This window comes from Rhagoletis zephyria, unplaced genomic scaffold (assembly GCF_001687245.7).
Source record: "Rhagoletis zephyria isolate East Lansing unplaced genomic scaffold, Rhagoletis_zephyria_1.1 Rzeph_scaffold_01044, whole genome shotgun sequence".
In the NCBI taxonomy this organism is placed as follows: domain Eukaryota; kingdom Metazoa; phylum Arthropoda; class Insecta; order Diptera; family Tephritidae; genus Rhagoletis; species Rhagoletis zephyria.
In genome coordinates, this window is record NW_016158128.1 from 69,034 (window position 1) to 93,653 (window position 24,620).

The 24,620-nt window shown below is 36.4% G+C and overlaps 1 protein-coding gene across 1 annotated transcript in view; it reads right to left on the minus strand.

Annotated features, from left to right (window-relative positions):
• zormin (spectrin and immunoglobulin domain-containing protein zormin) overlaps positions 1 to 24,620 on the minus strand; it is a 71,852-nt gene that overhangs the window by 30,999 nt on the left and 16,233 nt on the right. The window contains exons 5-9 of the mRNA XM_017615628.1: positions 19,877 to 20,053; positions 18,963 to 19,739; positions 5,752 to 5,946; positions 4,064 to 5,663; positions 3,343 to 3,503 (exon numbers count right to left, since the gene is read on the minus strand). Of these exons, the coding sequence (XP_017471117.1) occupies positions 3,343 to 3,503; positions 4,064 to 5,663; positions 5,752 to 5,946; positions 18,963 to 19,739; positions 19,877 to 20,053 (2,910 nt within the window). The remainder of the gene's footprint in view (positions 1 to 3,342; positions 3,504 to 4,063; positions 5,664 to 5,751; positions 5,947 to 18,962; positions 19,740 to 19,876; positions 20,054 to 24,620) is intronic.

Below are 24,620 nucleotides of genomic sequence, written 5' to 3' on the forward strand. Positions count from 1 at the left end.
GTTTGGTAGCCGTGACAAATGAATTCATACACAAACAGACATTCTGCCATTGTTTCTTATAACTTGCTTCAAATAAATAGCCTTTATGTTATATGTACATTTATTTAAATAGATATCTCGTAAATATAATTTTTTCCAATTTAGTGAGGTAGTTTCTATAATTTCTTTATCCCCGTGCTAGTAGTATAAAGTTAGTGACACTGCGCTTTATAACCAAAGAAAACACGGCTATTGTCGCATGTGTAAACGAAAAGAGAGTGTGGGTCGTTCATGTAACAGAGTGCATAAACTTATAAGATTATCTGCTTGATAAAGTTATCGGTTTAGATGAATACCACTATTTTTTTTAAATGATTTCAGCCAAAGACATTGTTTTTCTTTACTCGTTTAGCATGCCGCATAGAAAATTGTTATCTACAGTACAATTTTTACATTTGCAAACACAGCGGCAATGCAATAGAAAAACATTATTTTCAGGGTAAATGTAATGGTATTGGTGAAGTTTAATGGTAGTAGTTAAGATAATAATAATGGTAACGGTTTTGGAAAGGGAAAGTTTAATGGTAACGGGACTGGTAATACATAGTAACCACCAAGCAACTGTAGATTCTGCTTATTTAACTATTTTGTTGACCCTACAACATTAAATATACAGTGACTCAAACAAATGGCCACGTGTTGATTTTTTTATATATGCGTAATGTTTCTCGAGCAAAATTTTTTTTTTTTTTTTTTTTTATAAAAATACCCTCCAAGCTTTAGAGAAAAATTCAACACATTCTAATCACAATTTAAATCTTTTAATATAAATCTTTAGAACATCTTTCATAGCCCATACAATTTTTGTTTTATGAAGTGCAAGTTTCAATCGGCTAAAAAATCGCCTTGGTAAAGGTTTCCCGCATTTTATTTCATAAGAAATTCATGCTGTATGGAAAAAACGCAAAAATCCGTTACAAAAAGAAAATTCTCAAAAATAAAGGGATTTTTTTGACCGTTTGAAACTTGCACTTTCTTAATTAAAATTGTATGGGCTATACAGCAGCATACCCAAAAATGTTTTAAAAATTCAGATTTATAAGCTCAAATTTTGATGAAAATTTGTTAAATTTTTTTTAAAAGTTAGTAACTGTGTTTTGTATGGTTTTTTTAAAGACAATATTTTTTTAGACACTATTTTTATAAAAAAATTCCAAAAAAATATAACTCGAAAACATTATGAATATTTTAAAAAGATCAGCACGTGGTCACTTGTTTGAGTCACTGTATATATTTATGTACATGTGTATGCATGTCTACCACTTTCAGAACATCATAAAAAAATAAATATATATACTTTCGGAACTGTTTTTGTCGGGTATACATAATGAACTTACTTTTCGCACAGCGTCTTCAAAAATGGCACTAGGTACAGATTCAGGGCTATTGATAAAATAAAAACAGGTATAACTGTTGTTTTCTAATTAGAGAATATAATCATGGAGAAAAAAAATATTTGCATTAATTTGTGCAAAAGAACGTAAGAATTGATTTGTGAAAAAAAAAATCGTCCAAATTTTTTTTAATTGTTTGTGTCTTATTTGAAAACGTTCAGAAAATGAATTACTTTAAAAACAATTTTATAAGTACCTTTTAACTAACTGCGAGTAGTTAAAATTCTTTGTTCATAGTGGAACTACTGTTTCAACTGGCTAAATTTCATACTGTCTGCTTTATTCCGAAGGGGCAGATGTTCATCTTCTGCGTCTGCGTCAAAATTCATTCAGTCTACAAATAATTTCTTTCACTTTTCTATAGTTTTGGCATTTGCTTATTAAACATTATACCGTCGGCTTGTCAACACATGTACCGCCTACGCTAATGCCACTGTGGCCCCAAAAACGAATTAATGCAATTAGCAAAATTTTTATTGCAATAAAGTGATAATTTTTTTATGATTTTCTATGTGTACCCATTAAAGCAAGACTATTTTAAACACTTTGTTGCTTAAGATATACATATTAATATACATACATATATGTATGTATACACAACATCCACAGTAATGCTACAATTTTATTTTCGCATATCGAACACGTACCATGCAAAAGCTGAAAAAAATTTAAGCCGCGGCACATATTGACAAGTTTTCCATTTTTTTTTTTTTGCTTTTAACTATAGTTATTTTTTTATAAATATATAGTTCATTCTTCACCAAAAACCGTGTAAATACAAGTTTAAAGTTTTGTGCAATAAAAAAAAACAGGTAGTCCGATTTTGAAAATTTTCGGCCATTTGGTATGCTGTAGCAAGGCTAATAACTGTGCCTAGTTTGGAAGAAATTGGTGCAGGGGTTACCAAGATATACACATGTAACCATAAGTGGGCGTGGCTACGCCCATTTTCCAAAAGTTTATAATATTCTTTTTTTTTCGTGTAAACGTCATTGTAAATATCAGTTTTGAGTGAATAATCATCAGTAGTTACTAAAATATCGCAGTTTTCGAATTTCTGAAAATTACCGTTATATGGGAGGTAGGCGTGGTTATTGTCCGATTTCGCCCATTTTCAATACCATCCGCGCTACGCCCGAAAGAAGTGCACCTATCAAGCTTCGTTAAGATATCTCAATTTTTAGTCGAGTATCGTGTGCAGAGACGGACGGACGGACGGACGGACAGACAGTCACCTCTTAATCGATTTCCATTTTCATTCTGATCAATAATGTATAATATTAATAATAATAGATTGGCGCTTACACATATGTAGTGTTTGGCCGAGCTTCTCCTCCTCATTTATGTATACATTTGTCTATATCTATCTATCTCGATTCGTTTTGCCTGTTACAAACAACCGTTATGTGAACAAAGTTATAATACCCTTGTTGCTCGGTTATTTTATATGTTTCCCTCCAGGAGACTTCCAATAATAATACCCAATTTTTTATTTGAACATTTTTTTAATACTACCTAATTTTTATAGGTCTCCTAAACCAAAAACAATGCAATAAAAAATCACTGGTATCAAAAACTGATAAAATTTGTTTCCCCTTTATGCGAAAATTTTTTAAAATCGAATGACGGAAAGATAAAGTGGTCAAAATTGCCTATAATTCAGTGGGGAATTTAATGTGTTTTTGTGGCACTTAATGTAGTGGCAGCATTATTAGTCGTTATGCCGTACTCAATAGGTCATAACTAGAGCTCGGATTTTTATGCTAAAAATTGATTGAGCAAGCAATGGCAAAAGTATTACTAAAAATACCCAAATTCTCTCGAAGTAAGCCTTCAGCAGTTTGTTTTTTGTTGATATACATGTGTATACGTTTTACTGCTGGATAATTTAACTTAGTTATATACTTACTTTACTATCTCGTGGCACGTATGGCTTTCCATTGTGCATCCAGAATATATCCGGCCGTGGTATACCACCGATAAGCGCTTCAAGTTTAACTTTTTGACCAACACGAGCCATTGCATTGGTAAGCGGTATTTTGAAATGAGGCACTTCTGTCGGCTCCAGAGCTGAAATGGTGAAGAGAAAATATAATTGTGGTTTAGGTCGCAAAATTACGAAATTTCAATCTGTTGCAAGTTGATTGCTAAATCGATTACTCAATAACAAAATATTAAACTTTTTTCACAAACTTGGTCAGCTAAGTTCGAAAATTTACTAATTTTTTTTCAGAAACAAAAGTGGAGACTTCTATCTGAATAAGCAAATATAATTTTTTTCAAATGATGAAATATGACTTTTCAAAAATCTTGACACTAGAGCCACCTAACAAGTCCAGGCAATCTTAAAAGTTATCGCGGTTAACAACTTGCTGAAGCAACATTCAAAAAGAGGATACATTTTTTCTAGTGGCGGTTACACCCCGACAGGCAATGGAAAATCTTGAGGAGTATTTCCTTCAGAAAGAAAGTCAGGAAACTGTAAACATATATATCGAGTGCATGACTTCACCGAAACGTTCATAGTACCATACCCTGAGAAAAAATTGTGTCGATCGCAGAAAATGTTTGTCCGATTTTATATCGGAACTATTGTCGAATTATGTATGCACATGAAAAACTATACTTACGTTCTACAATCAAGCTGGCTGAACAATGCTCAATGCCGGCAGGATTCGAAGCGCTGCACGTATAGACAGCATCATCTTCGAGGAAAACCTCCTCGAAACGCAATGTTGCCTCCCCATTATTGTAATTGATAACGTAATCGGGTGAATCATCAATACATTTGTCGTTTTTATACCACTGCACGGTGGGTAATGGATTGCCGCTAACAACGCACAAAAATTCGAATGTGCTACCCTCGGTTGCCCTTCCACTTTCCAGATAACGCACAATTCTGGGCGGCACCATTTGCATTTCAATGGCATTTTCACGCACCGATAAATTAGCGCTAGTCTCATTGCTGCCCACCAAATTTGAAGCGCGACAACTGAAACGCGCCGAGTCGGCAGTGAAAGTCTCTTCGATCACCAATCGACAAACACCACGATCGTAGGTGGTTTTATAATCGGGATTATTTTGTATGGATATGCCATCTTTGAACCACTCGACAGCCGGTTCGGGATTTCCTGTGACCTCACATTCGAATGTGAACTTGTCACCCTCACGCGTGATCGCATCTTTGAGTAGCCGATTGAAGCGTGGTGACACATATTTGATTTCCGTGAAGATTTCGTTCACTTGTATATCTTTGCGTATATTCTCGGTAACGATGCGTTGATGATCGATTTGATCGCGCACACTTTGCAAGCGTACAGCTTCCTCTCGTTTCGTTTGTTCACGTAGCGCTTGTAGGCGAGCCTCCTCTTCACGTGTGACCTGCTCCCGTAGCGCCAACAAGCGACTCTCTTCTTCGCGTTTTGCATGTTCGCGCAGCGCTTGCAAGCGTGCTTCCTCTTCGCGTGCTGTTTGTTCACGTAGCGCCTGCAGTCGTGCTTCTTCGTCTCTCGCGGCCTGTTCACGTATTGCTGTTAGCCGCGCCTCCTCTTCACGCTTAGTTTGTTCGCGCAACAGTTGCAGACGAGTCTCCTCAATACGCAATGTCTCTAGTCGTGTCTCTTCCTCACGACGAGCCTGTTCTCGCAATGCTTGCAGACGCGCTTCTTCGTCGCGTTGTGCTTGCTCACGCAGTGCCTGTAAGCGCGCTTCTTCCTCACGTGCAGCCCTTTCACGTGCTGCTTGCTCGCGCGCTGCCTGCTCGCGGATTGCTTGTAGACGCGCTTCTTCTTCGCGTAACGCCTGCTCACGCGCAGCTAACTCCCGTGCGATACGCTCCCGTTCTTCCGCCTCACGGGCAGCACGTTCCTTGGCTTCTGCTTCGCGAACAGCGCGTTCACGCTCCGCCTGCTCACGTGCCTCCCTATCACGTTGTTCACGTAAGCGTTCCTCATTCTTCAGTCGCTCCTGCACGACATTTATGTCGGACTTAAGTTTCAGAAAAGCTTGAAAGATGCTGCGTACATCATTGTAGAGCGTAGAAACTTTGTTCAAATCGTGCGCGCACTGAGCGGCATTTTCAAGTTTTTCAAGCAGTGGACCCTCACGCGCGGCCACATACTTTTCAATATCGTTGACTAGATTCGAGGCTTCGACAGGATCGCGTAGGTAGGTGATCTTGTTGGATACGCTGTTGTAAAAGTAGTTGATCTCGCGGTATTCGGCGTCGATCTGTAGAGGTGAAGAGCGTGAGAGATGAGATGAGTTTAATTGACTATTTATTGAAGGAATGTGACTATTTATGCGTACTAGTACTTACTTTTTCTACCATTTCGAAAAATTCGGTCGCCTGGTCCAGGGATTTGCGTTTGTTTTTCACCTGCTCCTTGAAATTGTGCCATTTCTCGTTGAGTTTTTGTAGTTCCGCTCGCACATATGACTCGCTTTCTGGATTAGAAATCAACAGCTGTTGTGTTGTGTTGTCGGTAAACTTATCTATGCGCTTCTCTAGCAGCTGAAAAATTATTGATGCATTTAAAATAGGTGTATGGAAATTTTGGGTTACAGATCGTATAAAGTTTTAATCGAAAAATAAGCGCAAGTAAGGTGTGGTTTATAAATATCAGCGAGTGGGCGGTAGATGACCAGTGAGTAAAGTGACTGTTGAGGAATATGCACAGTATACAAGTATTTTAATGTAAACTAAGAAAAAACTATTTAACGACTCCTCCAGCGGGTTGTTTATGCGCAGTATCCACAGCAGCAGTGAGCGGACCCAATCTGATACCAAGTACCGGTATATCTGGAAGATAATGAACGAAACCATATCTTGGACGGGAAACATAAGATATTTGATAGCCTTAACGCAAACAGAAAGCAGATTTGCGACGCTTGTGTCTGGTAGGAATGCAGCTATTGTGGCTGGGCTCGCAAAAGTACAGCATACAGTTAAAATTGGAGACATTTCAATTGCAAGTAAGCAACATAATTGAGATAAAAATAGAAAATGTAATCAGGGAAATTAACGCATAGTAGTGGTAGATATGCACGGACTTGATGACAAAGTGTCAATATTATTTAGACAGGTTGAGTGTGTTTTAGCGGAAAATATCTTGATTTCTTACCGTTCAGAAAAATAGCTAGAAATGGCAGAAATAATGAAAAAGAAGCATTTTACATGGACCGAAATTCTTCAGAACTATGCACTGGAAGTCTTGAGTGTTATGGAGTGTAATGAGGTATAGTGGTACTTCTGAATATGCAGTTAAGTAGCACGTCCACGCTCAATCCCAACCCATGCGTCCCGGTGCCTGCACTCTGGGCAACGTGAGCAACCCATATGCGAGATGCGTTACCCGATTCCAGAGGAACTTTTTATCATGGCGGGGATGCCTTCGATGAGGCTACTCTGACATATTCGGTTTAAGGGCTCATTGAAGTCAGCAGCGGCCTGCTCACCAGCAGATTCAGCTGAAAGCTGGCGTCTGCTTGGAGCAAGAGGCTGGCTTTCTAGGCGTTTATTTATTTAAAAACCATCCCAGCAAAGGGTAGTGCGATAGGCTTGGCACTCGCCACATTAAAAAGTTTTAACCAATACAAATACCAAAAATTACTTGTATAACTACCCCAAACGTTGCCGAACCTCCATTTACGGATATGTTCCGGCAATGTACAGAGGATCTATAGGGAAGGTTCCTCTATCCAATTTCTGGATGTACTCGCAAAGAGCAATGTTGACATCACCGATATTCAACAAATGACATTATTTATTAGCTAATTTGGTGAGGAATGTGTGGCCTCAAAGATAAATTCAAAAACATAAGCCTAATTTGTGCGCACGTCCCGAAGGAGAAGAAGAACGACTAGACTAAAGGGCAATTCCACGAGCGCTTACAGCAAGCATATGAGCGCTGCATCCGCCAGGACATTAAAATAGTGCTTAAAGACTTTAACGCTAAGTGAAGTAAAGAAGGCCTATTAGGTCCAACAGTCTGAAAACTCAGCCTGATCGACTTCTCCTTGGAACGGAACATGTTAGTTAGACACCAGCATCGAAACAACCACAAAGACCCAAAAAACCACTTGAGTCTCCCCAGATTAAAGAACAAAGAACTAACTGAGCAAGTTGTGTTATACGAAGGATACGATTGAAGCGTGATTGATGTGCGTTCTATCCAAAGTCCGTATACGCTTCAGTGCAATGAAGAACCTGTTCCAGGAAGTGCGACGCTATTTCGACGTCGAGAAACCGTACTCCCAACGGACAGCCGAGAAGTATCGCTATCGACTCTGAATCCTGCCTAAAAACAGAAACTCTTTATCGACTGAATATAAATGAGCAGTGAAAATCCATTTACTGATCTGTTCTTGCCGTAACGAAAGAGGTGGTAGGCTACTGCCAACCGCGCACGAAACATCTGGTATGACAAAGACTGCCGTATGTATGCACAGCATAGCGTTGGGATCTCCGAAAAACTATGAAATACGGCTATGTGGAGCACTACCTTCAGCCCTGTTCATATCAGGAATGGCCTATTCACACTATTCGAGTCTAAACTTGGTCTTAGACAAGGCTATTAACTCTCATGTGACCTCTTCAATCTAATGCTGGTGAGCGTAATAAGAGCTGACAATCTGAATTGCAAAAATACGAAGCTGAAGGCGTCTGCGTAGCATTTTCCATCTCAGAAAAAGAAACGAAAGAAAGAGGTTGGCCTAGCAGTGAACGAAAACAAGACAAAGTACCTCCTGGCAAGACATAAAAAGTATTTGCGTATTGAAACACACGTCGCTGTTGGCAGCAATCACATCATGGAAGTAGTGTAAGACTTTGCCTACCTGGAATGCAGCATCAAAAGCACAAATAACGTCAGCCTGGAGATTAAGCGCTACTTTGGGCTCGGCAGGCAATTGAAATGCATAGCCCTCTCTAGACGAAAAAAATATGCTTTACAAATATCCTTATAAGGCAAAAATGCATGGACAATGTCAAAAAAAAAAAAACATGAGAAGCGTTTGGGGCTTTCAAGAGAACTATCCTTAGCAAGATATATGTCCCGGTTCGGGTGGGCGACGGGTACCGAACAAGATGGAATGACAAACTTTATAAGGCTTTAACTGCACAGACGTAGCTAAGCGCATACGCTTCCTTGGGAACGTCATACGCATGGATGACGACGCTCCAGTGAAAAAGTCCATCCAACCAACGCCCATGGACCGGCCTGAAATCGGAATGAACAATTGGTGCCAATTCGCAAGGTGAGAGGCAATTGTCGAAGAAGTGAAGTATTATAATCTATATCATACAAAAGTGTGAACACATCCCGAAATGCACCCGTTGGGAAAGAACTCTCTACCTAAACCTTATCTTCAGTGAGGTATTGCCATGGCAGGAGGCACAGAATCAGTTAAACTTGTACATGTAGAGCCTGTAAGTTACATATATGCAGACAGTCACATGCAAAAAAAAGCGGAAAAAACCACCCAGTGTAATATTTTTTAGTAGAATTTCGTTGTAAGTTTCTAGGCAAGACTTTTACTTTGCCATATTCAATTATGCCATTTGGCAACAAAATATATTAAAATTCTGGTTGGAATAACTAAACTCTTTTCTCCGTGTATGCGAAAATCAATTGAAGGAGTATATAAAACACTTCCACAGCTAAATACACTTAATAGCTTCCCATTGCATAGCTCCTAGTTGTTGGTTAATTCTAAACACTTTGGTTTTCAGGTATGAATGTATTTTTAAATTTTAAATACCCATTAATCACTCCAATATAATTTACGATTATGTTTCTCAAAAAGGGCAAGTAATTCAGTTTCTTTCAAAAACAAACAAAAAAACAAATTATTTGGCAAATAGTCTGTTGGTTCTTGCCGCTTTACATTCTCTCACACATCAATCAGTCCAAAACAATTAGAGGCATCGCTCGATGTTGCCTAATTAAAAATGGCCAACAGCTGCGTTGGCTACTCGTCTGTCACTCTGTGCGTCAACGGAGCATACAACACGCACAACGCAGAACTGCAATGTGCAGCAATGCAACAGATACTCGTCGTTGCAACTTGAGAAATTTGGAAGACGCGAAAAATTCACCACACAATGCACAAAAATAAAGTGTATATGTACGTTAATNGTCTGAAATCCCACGTGATCTGTCAAATACTAATGCATGAAAATCCTAACCTCAAAAAAATCACCCGTTATTTTATGTGTTCGCTTGTTTATACTTACACACACATACATATATTTTGTGTATTCGATTTGATTTGTTTTTTTTTTGGCTTGGGTCGAGAAGTAAATCAAAACATATCATGGCATGTTTTCGCAATACTTTTTCTTTAATAGTTTGTTTAGAAAACGTACGATTTCATACACATGGGGCAGATTTTCGCAGCATAAATAGCAACAGAAATATGAGTGTGCAATAGAGAAGAAGCGGTGGATTTTCAAATGACTGTACTGAAAGTTCATAATTCCTTAAATACATGAATATTTATTTCTAAAAGTAAACATATGCATGTACATACATACATACATATACTCGGCCCTAACCAGCAAATTTTCAATTCTGCAGGAAAAGGAATTAACAAAATCAGCCAAATTGGTTTAGGCGGTTGTAGCGTTAATCAAGAGGAGGAAGAGGCGATATTGAACGTTATAAGCCAAGGTAGCCAAGAATTGTTCGGACATGCGATACCTCGCTAGCCACCTTAACTAATTTTTCTGCTGGGTTCATGAATATGCAAGCAATGTCGAAGTGAACGAAACAACCGAACGAGATGCCTCCCCTTGGTTAAAAATTACAGATCAGCGAGCGGGATAGCTCCTTGCAACACCGATTTGTGACGCTATATTGCCGAGTATACCATAGCTGTAACAACTAACATATGGATCGATCGTAATGTCTGTGAAATGTTTAGGTCTTTATGGCTGAGACTAACCAAGACACGAACTCAGGAATTTTCAAAAGGGCACTTCAAATTTTTTCTATGCTGCTGTGCAGGACTTCAGTGAAAGCGAATCAAGCACTTGGGATCTTGCTTTTCCGCCAGCTTGACAGCTAAATAACGGAAGAGCAACTATCAAATTTCCTCAGTTCCATTTCGTAGAGTAACTGGTTTAACTGAAATCTTGGTATAATCCTGGTTGAAAGGATATGCCCCCTCCTGGCGCTCATGGAAGGCATTCGTAATGGACAAACATGCCTCCGAGTCGAAGTAGAAGAACTTCATTTACACGTTCCTAGCCTAAATAATATTATTCACCGGGGCGTATGAGTGACTTTTTTATACGGTACTAGACAACGGCGGAATATTACTTTATGAATGGAAATTAAACAGAACCGAAGGTGGCATATTTTTTATGTTCGAGCGAAATCGAATTGAATTGAAAATTTTTAGAATACTGAAAGTGGACCAAACTTTAAAGGCTCGGTTGTGCAAGGCGATGACCCAATGCAGGCTAGCTTTGCATGCCTTGCTTACTTTAATTTGCTTTGATTTACTTTGAAAACTTCTTTGACCAAATGGCGGCTTGAAACGCTGCCAAAGTAAAAAGCTATGTGGTTGAAAATTCAAGGTCTGTTCCAGAATAGTAATAAAAAAAATTGAATAATACAGCTCACGGGTTTCAAATTTATTTTTACATGAATGGGAATTAATGTATGTATTTCAAAGAAATGGTCATAATGATACATACATAGATATGTATACGTACATACATTTACTAAAAAATAACTATATTTCGAAAAAGCGATTTAATTGAGGAAAAGGGCTACATGAAGTTTTTTCTCTTGTAAAGTTTGTAAGAGTGGACCTTGCAACTCTTTACTCTTAGCAATTTTTATTTCATTTCGAATTGCTTGTATTTTCAGCGATTTTTTTTAAATTTAGTTAGCAAATTTTTGTTTGAACAGTCTGCAGCAGTTTGTTTAAATTAATTTAGAACGGGAACATACTTCTTTGTGAATGGCCTACTCAACGCTTTCAAATAAATCATTTGCCTTTTTGAAGCTTTGAGGCGCTTAAAGCAAGTGAAATAAAGCTGCCATTGGGCCAGCCTTCATACGTTTTAATTTTTGACATTGGGCCAATACCTTTAGACTTGACTTGACTTGAAAATGCTATATCTGACAAATCAGCAAAAAACAACTTCACTCAGATACTTGGAGAACTCTAGATTTTTTATTTCTAAGTTAAGTTTCTACGTTCAAACAAAATGTATTCAACAAAGTGTGATTGTATTGGACATTGTTTTCATAAGAACCATCCTATAAAATGCAAATTGAAAACAATTGTATGAATTTTGAATCGTTTGTTTATATCTTTTGGCCCAACAGTACCGTAAAAGAGAGCCCCCTTGAGTTGTCAACCACACCCTGTTTAATACACCTTGAGTGCAATGTGAGCCGCGAGAGAATTCTTTAACTTTTTTTTAAATAAAACTCTTCCTAATATGCCTACAAAAATGATTTTTTGTATAAACGAAATTCCATATGGCAATTGAAATATAAACTTTCAAATAAAGATAGTAAATAAAATAAACACAATCACAATTTGATACGCTTAAATACATTTACCGCCAATTTCTGTGTTTTCTTTACAGATTATTTGTAAAGAAATTTTATCAAGATTTTTATCAAGCAAAAGATCCCATCGCATTCTCTGTCTATATTTATAAAATAAAAAGCTCTACGATTTCCACAAGAGGCGAACGGATTTCATTGTCACATATGAATTTAAAAACAAAAAAGCTTTTGACTCATCAGCTCGTAACTGAATATTTTCTCGAGGAAAATCCGGCTAAACAGTCGTTTACGATTCGTTCTTGAGTACTTTTTCGCTTGAAATTGTCGAGCGAATATTATATATTATCAAATATTGTGGTTCAAGAAAAATTTCCAAAAGAATGAAAATGTTTCTTGTGCTGACAAATTACTACAAGCCTCCTTCATTTACTTTTTTGTTTTATCGTTTACGAGCCTTTCTCTAACTTCTCGCCGATCGAGAATCCCATGTAAAACATAATGTTCGTAAAATATACATTTTCTTGCTGGCTGGGGATGTCGGCTACAAATTCTGTATGTCGCAGGTTCAAATGTCGGCACATGCAGTATTTAAATGATACAAAAAAAAATTTTTATATGCAAAAATTTTAATTTTCATATGAAATTTCAATTTGTAAACGCTTGTCAATAGCATTTCCAATCTTGATAATTTAACAAGATAAGAGCTTTTGCTTTCTGTGATGGAATCCAATTCTTGATAAATAATAAAAAATTGACAAATTATAAACATTTTTATTTTAACTATAATTTTTTATCCATTTTTAACCCAAACCAATTAAACGTTTACAATTTTGCGTGTACAAATACAAATGCTGAGAATCAGAAGAGCTACTAGATGACACGGAGAGTAATCGTTTCTAAGTTTCTATGTAAGTCAAGTCAAGTCTAAGTTTTGAATAACCGGGCTTTAAGTGATACTTTATGTGTTCTTTGTGTATTACTTTCATTAATTTGACAGATATAACAAAAAATTTTATAGCCTAGTTAGTTATTCAATTCGGTTAAAAAATTTGTTTGCATTGTCATCTCTTAAAAGTATTTCACATTTTCAGAAATTGAAACCGGTTTAATTATTAATTTCTCCGGCACCGTGGCGTATGAGTAACTTGTTTGTGTTTGAGACTTAAAATGAATATATTGAACTTTAGAAAGCTTTATAAAGTTGGGGATTTCTTCCATTTAATAAACACTGAAACTAATTTTTGTATGTAGTGGTTGTTTTAAATTATATTTGGCCTTTAGTGAGTCATCTAATGACTTTGAACAAGGCTTAATTTCGAAAGGCCCTTTCTATATTTTTTAAGGAAGTGATATGTGTGTACATAAATCTAAAAAATTTTACTAAAAACAGTACTTACACTTTTTTGTAAACTTTTTTTATTTTTGAATCAACAATTTTAATTATGGTTTTTATGATTTTTTTTTCAAACCCAAGATAAACTACTGATAAGAAATCTAATACAACAGAATTTCGTTTTGATATCGACATACATATATATGTACATACCGCAAGGCTAATTCACTTGAAGGTAACCATGCGATCATCGGATTTCTGTGCGAGCATTTTGTTAAAAATCTTTAGCTCTATTTATCTGGTTGCTGTATGAGCTTTACAACGACATAGTCTGAAAACACAGCGCCTTGGCCGGTTCGGTTATGTCATTCGAATGTTTTCAAAAGCTCTAGCCGTGAAAGTAACAAACGCGGCACTTGCAGCTGGTAGCAGTTGAAGAGGAACGTCTCCACTGTGATAGAAACTCTAGATGGAGAAAGATTTGGCTTCACATGAAATTTTCGAGTTAGCGTCAGTTGGCAGATAAGATAAAACACCTGCAGGGAAGATAAACACCTGGAATTCTAACAATCGCTACGCTAAATTTTCTTCGTCAAATTTCTCTAAATGAAAAACAGTTGAGCTAAAAGTATACAACGTGGAAAGGCAACAGATGCAATAAAGAATCAGCGAAACTTGGCAGTATGCGGAACATACCATAACAGATGTTGCATGTTTTTAGGCGCCCCTGTTACTCCTTTGGATATTTTTGGCGATCAAAATTAGCGATGGCAAATGTTAGCATCCGGCTGCTGGTGAAACGAGCCAAAAATAATACATATCTGTACACATACATACATACAAAACTGAGATGCTGCTATGTTAGCTGTGATTCGCCTCATATGTTTATCCTAAAACCTATGTACAAATGTATTCCAAAGGCGCCACGTTGCTACGATATGCGAAAAATGTCTGCCCAACAGTTTAGGAAATACAAATTTCGTTTAAACATTTCATTTGTGTACATACATATTTAATTGCAATGCAGTGGCTAAATATAAATGTGTCTATCGCAACCCGCTAGATATCCATGCCACATATACATACATACACATATAAAGAAACTGCATATGCACTTAAATATGTTTGTATGTATATTACTTAATTGTAAGTTTATCTGTTCGTTTATTTCAATATTTAGTTAAATGTCGGCTACCGCATGACAGCTAATTTCGAAATGTAATTTATTGAATTTTTCGGCGCTGTATTTGCTTGAGTAGATAAAATAAATGATTTTGGGTAGACAGTCAGTTTCATGGTAATTTTTGCGATTATTTATAATGGCAAATTGCCACACCGCCGCAGCAACGCCTAGTTTCTTTTGTGCGATTTTTATTGAAAATCAAATAATACGGATTAGTGACGTTTTTTGGTATACATACAAACATATGTAGTATATATATTTGTGTTTAAATTTGTGTATTGTCTTTGGCTGCGTACATGCGAACGCGTGCCATTTGTTTGTGTGGCACTTATACATACAAAAAGGAAGATTTGCGTCATGCAAAAAAAAACAGGAAAACTTACGCACACAAACGCCAGAAAGAAAACAAAGCAAAACAAATAATGAACTTGTCTTGAATGCGTTGACATTTACCGGCTGCTGCGCCGTCACCTAGCTTGCCTGATGGATCGACGACAAAAGTTGCACACAAATGTGTAAACTTGTATGTATGTATGTGTAAGAATATACCCTGCAGCAAAACAAACTGGTTCAGAACTGTAACCGAACTAGATTAAAAAGGGAAGGTAAGTGTTTTTTATGTTTCCCAAAGAAATGCTTTCAACAGTCTTTTTTAACATGGCGAATTTCTGAAACATACTTTAAATTTTTATGAATAAGGCTATTATTATTTAATATATTTTTGAATGCATTTAATCCTGGAAATTTAATTTATGCTAATATAACTCGATTCTACACATCGTGCACTTTGTTAAAAGGTATATTAATTCTTTATTTAACACTTGACTGAATAAAATTTATCAAATAGGTGGTAACTAACGCTAAACAAATTTTTTCGGCAGTAAACTTCCTCAAGCCTTTTTAGTTAGATACCCGTAATACTTCATTTAAATTATCTATTTAATAATTGAGTTAAATTTTTCAAACAGGTGGCAACCCTCCAAAAAAATATGTTTGGAATTAAGCCTTCCTGCGCCTCTTTAGTTTGATACTCATAGAGAAATATTTAATTAATTAAAATTAAAAATTTCAAACAGGTGGCAACCTTCCACAAAAATAATTTTGACTGTAGGCCTTTTTAAACCTCTTTCTTTTAGCAGCCATGTTGCAGTATTTACTTTATTTGAGCTCGTAACCAACGATTTTGGAAGTCGAAGGTCTTCTCGCGAACCTACCTTCGAATTGTAAAGAAGTGTGAACTTTGTGAAATGTGAGGAACTATGATGACAGCGCAACTAGCACACTGCAAGCAAGTTTCAACTGTCCCGTTCTGCAGCCGTTTTGCAGTACTTCTGTAAATTCGTAGGGCGGAACCAGCGCTTTGCCAGACTGTCTCTAAATTTTGCTGCTAGGTGTACGAATGTATGCACCTAAATATATATGTATGTGTGCAATTGAATTGAATAATAGACATTTATCGAATGGGCGACAGTATTAAAAGGAGACGTATGTTTGGGGTGTGACTGAGAGGCTGGCGTTCATTTGAATGAGGGTTTAAAAAAAAATAGTATTGTTTGATAAAAGATACGCAAAATAAAGGCTTTGGTCAATGAATTTAAATCAACAATTATATTTAAATTAGTAGTTTATAATTGAATACCTCCAGCGGTCGAGGATTATGACCCCAACGTTGCTGTTGCTTGACGGGCACCAAAGTTGTGGGCATTGAGTTCTGAAAAGGTTTTTTTTATTATTAAATTAATTTGCGAATGTTACACAACTTTTTGTCCTACTACTTAAACTACTGCGAACGTTGGTCCTATTCGGGCGGATTCCAGGTAAATATACAAATATTTATATATATATACAAATATATACATTTGCCAATATATCATGACATCATTGGAGTATGGAACATGCAAAGCATGAGAGATGATGATGGGTCATTCTCTAATTATATGCTAAGCGAAAGTGTAGGTTTACGCAATCAGAGAAATTACCCCAGTTTTCTGATGACTGCTAGGAAGGGGATTGACCTCACTGTGCTCTCCTTTGATCTAGTGGCACGCATATTTGGTTGGATGATCTTAACCTATAATTTCTTTTTAGATCTCGGTATATCTAGCTTTGGCGGAACGAAACCCGTTCTACAGAAGCCTGCACGGCATTCTCTTAGATTCACCTGCTATAGGTGGGAATCTGTCTGAAGATTCTATGGATGAGTTATGTAGTTTGAGTGTTCCCCCCAGCGTGTAAAAGGGCGATTGAGAGCTCTAACAAGGATAAGTGCTAACTGTATTGGTGGACAGGGGAGCTTTCTAATCTCAGGGCTTTGAGCAGACGCCTTTTCAATAAGACCATGAAAAGGGGAGCAACCTCCGACTAGAGTTGTATAAGTTTGAATTTGAGATCTATAAGTTTGAGATAAGGAAAGCTAAGTGCACTTCTGCGAAAACGAGGAGGGTAGCCACGAATTCCGAATTCTCTCTAGGATTTCCACTCTTCTATGCGTATCTAAAGTATGAACGGAGAAACTGGGCGATGGGCATTGTGAAGTCATTCAATATGCTTCTTAATGCTCATAACCCGAGTAGAGCCGTAACCGCTTGAAATGAGCAGGCCATGTAGGTAGAAATTTAAAATATCTGAATGAACACCGCCTGCTTTATATGATCAGCCTACATAAGTGTGGTTCCATGGGCTGCCTCCTATGTATGCGAGCACCTCAGATAATCGCTGCTGACGGGTACTAGAGATACGAATTTCGATACGATAAGATACCATATCGATACTTTTGACATTCGATACCGATCTTTTCTACTCGATAGTTTTAAAACGATATTTTTTGGAATCGAGTACCAGAACCCTAGCATCGTATCGAATGTTATAAACACACATTACAAGGATAATGTTATTAACAATTCTTCCCGATATAAACTCGGCTTTAAAGAGCAGAAATTTTTAATATAGATTGCATGTGGTGGGATTTAAACACGCGGCTTCGGTGTTTTAAGTCAACACCTCAATCTCTACGTGATGTAATAATAAAAATAGGCCGGCGCTTACACAAGATGTTAGTGTTTGGCCGAGCTTCTCTTTCGATTTGTCGCGTGCGCCTTAATGTTGTGGCACAAGGGGTGTCCCTACAATTTTATGTTGACTCTGAACAGCGATTGTATTTTTATGGGAAGCTGTTTTTCATTTTCAAGGTTTGCGCACTTCTAACCACTACACCACAGCGACCTATGTACGAGACCTATATTTAGAACATTTTTTTGGATTTTGGTATCGCTATTTGGAATATCGAGTCTTTTTATTCCGATACTAATGGGTACCCAATACTTTTAAAGCGATACTTTAAAAGGGTACCATATTGTTACTTTTGGTCCGGTTTAATTTTGAACAAGCCGGCGACCTACCTAGTAAAGTCAATTCGCGTACGCTGAACTCAGTTAAGCCATTTAATCGAGTAATATCGGCCTGGACCGCTTCTTGAGCGAAATTTTAAGATTTTCGATGGACCTGAAAATTCGTGTTCGAGGATCGTTTGCTGCGAGGAATCCGAATTTGACATTATTTTTGCAATGCGAAAAATATTTAATACAGCTTTAATACAAAAAGCATCCAAAAATTACCGAAAACGGCCGAAAACTTTGATTTTCGCATTGAGATTACCAAAAATTTGTTGGAAATACATTTTATTATTAAGTTATTTTTTTATTGGTAAAAAAAAAGTCCTAAAAATTTCATCGCAATCAGAGAAAAAAATGTATCACTATTAAAAAAAATCCCCATTTTGAGCAGAAACTCCAAAATTTTGTATGGTTATTACACCTACATATATTTATCAAATTGAAATTACTTAAAATTTAGTTGGATAGCCATGAAGAAGCTTTTCCCCGAAAAAAATTTGCTTCCTTACTGTTTTTGCTCAAAAATCCTTTTAACAAATTGCACCAAGAAGTTTCTTCAATTGTTCAGGAAAAGTACTGGAAAGTTCAAGTCTCAATATTTATTTAGCGCAATTGAAGAATACTCTTTTTTTCAAACAAGCATATTAGAAACTTTATTAAGGCAATAAAAGCCAAGCTGTTTTCTTAAAATATTTTTCCGGAGCCTGCTTACCACTTGTTTTAATTAAATAAAAAAAAAATGTTCGCAGAAATTAAAATTTCCAAACGTAATGTTGTTTATTAAAAAGCTGCACAAGTTGTTGATTGAACCCGAAACAAAGAACGTCTATTTAAAAAAAAAAAAATACAGAAACACAAAACCAAACAACAAAACATCCGGCGATGCATAAAGCACCTGCCACATTTCTCCTCACACCAAATTTTCACCACAACATCGAAACACTTTTATACACCCAAAAGAATACCGTACTCTAATTCACTTCGTCTTTTCAATTGTTCATACGCGGTGTACACTGCCCACTATGCTCGACCAGCCCTCACGTACATACATATATAACTAGGTATGTACATATGTATGTACCAACTCACCTCAATGGTTCGCTCAAAATACTCGAACGCCAACGAAGTGGTCTTCGCCGCCGCCAAGCTGTCAACACTTTGTCCATTGATCTCGTTCAATTGTTTGCTGACACTATCCAGACTGCGATTAATATCGCCTAGATCCGTTTTGAATTGTTCCAGCTTGCCGAGTCGCTCCAGATGCGACATTCTCTCACTGTTGCTCGCCTCGAAATGAATGCGCAAATTCTCCAGCAACTTGAGAATGCGATCGGTGTCGATTTCGCGTGCACCCGGCGGTTCCAGTGCACGCACTCGATCGATCAGCAGCTCGGATTGTGTGATTAACGATCTAAATTTATCCATGCAAGCATCACGGAATTTCTCGTGCTCGATTATGGTGCGTTCAATGTCCGCCACCTCACCGCCGCCACCAAATTGTTGCTGTTGCTGTTGTTTGGCGAAAAAGTCATCGATGTTGCGTCGCAGTTCGCTGATCTCCGTCAAGAATTTCAGGATATTCTCCAGCAACGTTTTATAATCGTAGCGTATGCCTTCCAATTTGGATTTCAATGAACGCAAATTACTAATGACCTGTTCGATTTTCTGCAATGATTCGGAATTCTTCGTTTGTATGCCGAGTGTGGTGTGTATGCGATGTTGTAGCTCATCTTGTGCCTTGTCGATGTCCTGCAGGACATGCATCAGCTTCTCGTTGGTGATTGCATGCAGTTGGCGCGCATCAACGGATGATGAAGTGAAAACCGGATACAGTTGTGTATCCACTTGGGTTGTCTTCGTGGCAGTCTGCGGAGAAATGTGATGCAAAAAAAGAAAATTATGGAAAATGAGTAATGTGTGTGGGAAAAACTATGTTAAATAGTCAAACAACAACAAAATTCACAGCTTATTGAATTTATTTTAAATTTTTATATACCACTCACCTCCTCATTGTCACTCATGATTTTCTCCAGTATAATTTCAACTTCACGTTTCTCCGCAATTTGCGTTGTCCAATTGTCTAGACTGGTTGTTACATCGACTTGACGCTTACTGAAACCGTTGAGGATATCTTCGACTGCCTTCACTGAGGATTTCGTCTCGAGATACGGATCCACAATCTACATATACATACATATGAAAGTGCGAGTGCCAGTATGTGTGAGCATGGTTCGGCGGGCGTGTAACGGATGGAAGGTTGTATGCGTGTGTGGACCCAACGTCGAACGGAGAAATACATCGTTTTGTGTTGAAATGACAGAAATAGAAGAAATGTTGCTGTTAAAGATTTTCGCTTATTTTCCTTTTTTAATACTTCTATTTATACATACAAACAAGAGTATATAAACATATACACACATTAGGGTGCATCACAACAAGAAGTTTGTATTATATTTTAAGACCTCCGCCAAAATATTTCGGAAATACATTAAGGTTAGCTAGATCGATTTGAAAACACCTACAAAAATTAATCTTGGTGCAGACCAAAAAAAATAATAGGTTTAAAGAGCTTTATAAAGTGATATTTTCGTAAAATTTTTCGATTTATAAAGCAGTTGAAGTCTTCTTTATTTTTTATGAATTTAGTTGTTTAAATATAATATATTTTATATTTCCGATGAAAAAATCGTACCAGTGTTTTTTTTTTTTTTTTATAAAGAGTAATGCACCCTAATATACATATAAATGTATTATAAGTATATTTTGCTACAAATTTTGTTTTTCTTTTCCCTGTACTTTTATATGTTTATAAATACAATGTATACATATGTCTGTTAAAAGTTAGCTCTTTGTTGTTGTACTTTTAAGTGGTATAGCCATGCGTGTTCTCAAACCGCCGAAGACGCGTGCCGCTTCTAAATAAAATCTCCGAAATCAAAGCAAAAGGGAAACTGCATCTTTAGCTGCTCAGCTGGGAGTGATGGGGCTGTGGTGGCACATACATGGATTTACACTTACAAATACAACAAGCATTAATCGGCAGATGCATATGAATACTCGAATTAGCTTTCATAGGGTCATAATTTATTACAGTGATAAAAATGGTGTATTCATTATTTTTATGGACCAAGCAATTTGTTGTTTCTTTTTTTTTTATTTGTTAATTTTTTATGCAGTGCGGATGGGCAGAGTTAATTAATAGTTTAGATTTTTATTTTATGTTTATAGAAAGAAAAATTGTTGTTTGTTGCAATAAGAAATTTCTCTATTGAGGTGAATTAATACGAATGTAGAGGGACCGACAAGAGAGTGGCTGGCATATTAATATCCTATCCATTAAAATTCTCAACACAGCACCAAATACTATGATTAAAGTGAGTTAAAGATACATCATAGCTTGGCCCCTCCGTTATTAAGTAAAACCAAACAAAAAATAAAATATTTGAATAGCCGTTCTACCTAGCAGAAAGTAGTAAATATAAAATGCAACAGCAGCTGGACTAATCTGCACACCTACGCTGCAACCTGGAGCTTCCAATGGCTCTAAGAGCCAAGATAGGCACGGGTGAACCCTTTCCTGGACATTACAATGGGTCTGTGTGGCCTCCGAGTGAACTCTCTTTCACAGCTACTGGCACAGTCTGACCTAACCTTTATGCTATGCACGATTACAATTTTTATGAATAGGTTTTCGATTTAAGCAAGGAAATAGGAAGCTCGCAAAAGGATTTTCTATCTCCGGTATTATCCTATAGGGAAAAAATAAAGATTGATTTGGCAGAGTTAGGGGAGATTTTGCAGAGTAAAATTATTTCAGACCAATAAAAGCGGAACTTCCACAATATTTGGAAGTTATTAAGCTTTGATGTTTTATTGAGAGCAGTCCGGCTTGATAGTGGAATGTTAATTAGCTTTAAATTTTTGTACTGAAATTAACTGCCGGATAAAAGTCGTGTATCCATTAGAAAATCGGGTCCTAGAGTAAATACTATTTCAAAATTGTATGCTCCATAATATAAAATTATTCAATTTAGAAATTATATAGCATACTGAGAAGCTGTTAGTAGAAGAACCTTATAGTGTTTACATAGATTACAGCTTACTTGTATACCTACGCTCCAGAAACAAATCTTGTTGCCAGTTGCAAACTAGACTCAGGTTTTATTGGAATTTGAGTAAGGAATGAATCTCAAAGCGAACATATTAAGTACCGGGCCTCTGTTTTCTCTTGGCCGCCCTGGTTGACGCAACTAAATTCTTTTCACAATGCACTATATGACCTTATTTTCTGGTGTGATAATACTTATATTAAATAAGTATATCATTGAACAAGTATTTTGGAGCGCTATGCAACTCTTCAATCACTAGTCCTAATTAAAATTTATATAGTTATACTCTATAAGTCACTCATTATGCCTAAGGTCGGGTGTATGGCGCGGAGGCATGGACAATGAAAACATCCCATAAAGCGGCTTTTGGGGTTTTCGAGAGAAAGATTCTGCGAAAGATTTACGAACCTTTACGCGTTGGCGATGGGGAATACCGATTTACCGATTATCTTTTGCAGATATTTATTTATTCATGGCCTTGTTCTATAGAATTTATATACAATACATATGTATGTATGTATACACTTTATATATGTATGTATGTACATATATATGTGTTCTGCAATATTTTGAATAGAGAACCGACGAAAGAGCAGCTGTTCAATTTTATAAATGTTGTTGACTTTTCCGAAACTTGTACTAATTAAATAATACATACATTCACATACATGCATACATACAAGTAAAACTTCTGTTTTTTTTATTATGTATGTAAGTACGTATTTATGTTTATGCAAATACTTGTCAAATAGTTAATAAACTTGAATATTTTGTGAAAATCGCCAAAATAAACAATATCTTCGTGTTAGCTTTATATATTCGTTAAAGTGTGGGTGAGCGTATACATATGTACATACATTAGAGTGGTCCAATTTTTGTATGGGGTAAAAAAATTTCATCCTAGAAAACGGGGCACCTCCTTAGTTTTTTCCTTTCGCTATTTGTAACATTTATACCAACTTTCAATTTGCAACTGCAACCAACACAGGGTGCTCAATGGCCTTGAAATGAGCTACTGGATTGCTGTGAAACGTGCAAAAATATTGATGATTTTTATAAAAAGCTACCGTCGCCATGACAACTGAAGCTTGTGATATTTTTTTTAGATAATTTAAATTTGAAATGCGCGTAGGATACTTAACCAATTATTTGATTATTATATGTACACAATAATTCTAGAGTAAAATATGAGCATCATGAACATCCTCTAAATTTTTACTTAGAAACGTATAGTTTGGTACCAGCATCTCTTTCGGCAAGAGGAAAAATTTTAGAAGGTGCCCCCAACCGTATCTTTGAAATATTTTTTTTTGACCAATCTAATGTACATTATTAGGGCGGGTTAATTTGTCTGGAACGATTTTTTGCAACATCCTTACCAACAGATTCGGTTTCTACATAAAATTATAAGTTTTAAAAGAAGCTATCTTTAATTAATAGGAAGTTTAAATGAAGACCAATATTTACTTAAATATTACGATTGCTATTTTTTAATACAAACTTGTACTTTGTGATTTTTTGATAGGAAGAATTCGTTATTGATAGCTATTTAATTTATTAAGTGTACAGTAGGGATAACTCGGTTTGTACATTTTGACAGTTACAGGGTGGAGTTGTTTGAATTTTTTTTACTGAGTTAAACTCATTATCGATATCAATTTCTAGACAACAGCACTCTGTGACCGCCAAACTATACAAATCTGTACAAATGTACAAATCGTGTGATGCCTGCTTAAACAATAAAAAAAATTTGTTGTAAATACATAGGATACACTGATGGAAATATTTCGTTTAAATTAATCATTATATTGTACTCGACTTTTAAAACAGTTGGCAACCCTTTCCAAAAATGTTTTCGAATCAAATATTTCTTACACCTCTCCCGTTCGACACTCATAGTGCCCGCGAAAATAATATAAATTTGACTTTGAAAATGGATGGCAACCCTAATGAAAAATACTTCAGAACTATTTTTTTAACAAACAACATTAAAATAAGTTGCATAATTTGTGTATAATTTATGTTTTTAAATTCGATTTTTCAAACAGGTGGCAGTCCTCTTCAAAATACTATTTTCAAACTAGCACCTTCTTAAACTTTTTTCGTCTGGCACTATTATTGTGGAACATATTTCAATTGCCTAATTTCCTTAACCCAAGTTGAATTTGACTTTTTAAACAGGTGGCAACCCTTCTACATGTAGTCTGGAGAAAAAGCTATTTTAAATGCGATACGATTGATAGCTATTTATTTTTATTCATTTAAATTATTACATTGGGGCCGCTGTAGCTGAGTGGTTCGAGGTGCGTACTAAAACTCCATAGGACGTTGGTTCTACCCTGGCCCGAGCAAGATGTATAATAAATTATAATTATGCAAAGTTTTTTATAACAGCGATCGCCCCTCGGCAGTCAGTGGCAAAGCTCAGAGTGTATTTCTGCCTTTAATATTCAATACTTTAGGAGTTAAAGAGACGGTCGCTTTGTATTTTTTACAATTTGGAATTCAGAATATTAATCTCCCTTAAACTGTGGGCCACTAATTTGCGTATTACATATTGGCTGAATTTCTTTATTCATTCTGAACGTTTGGAATAAACTTTTTTGTTTACTTATTCTTTAGAACGTTCCTGATGATA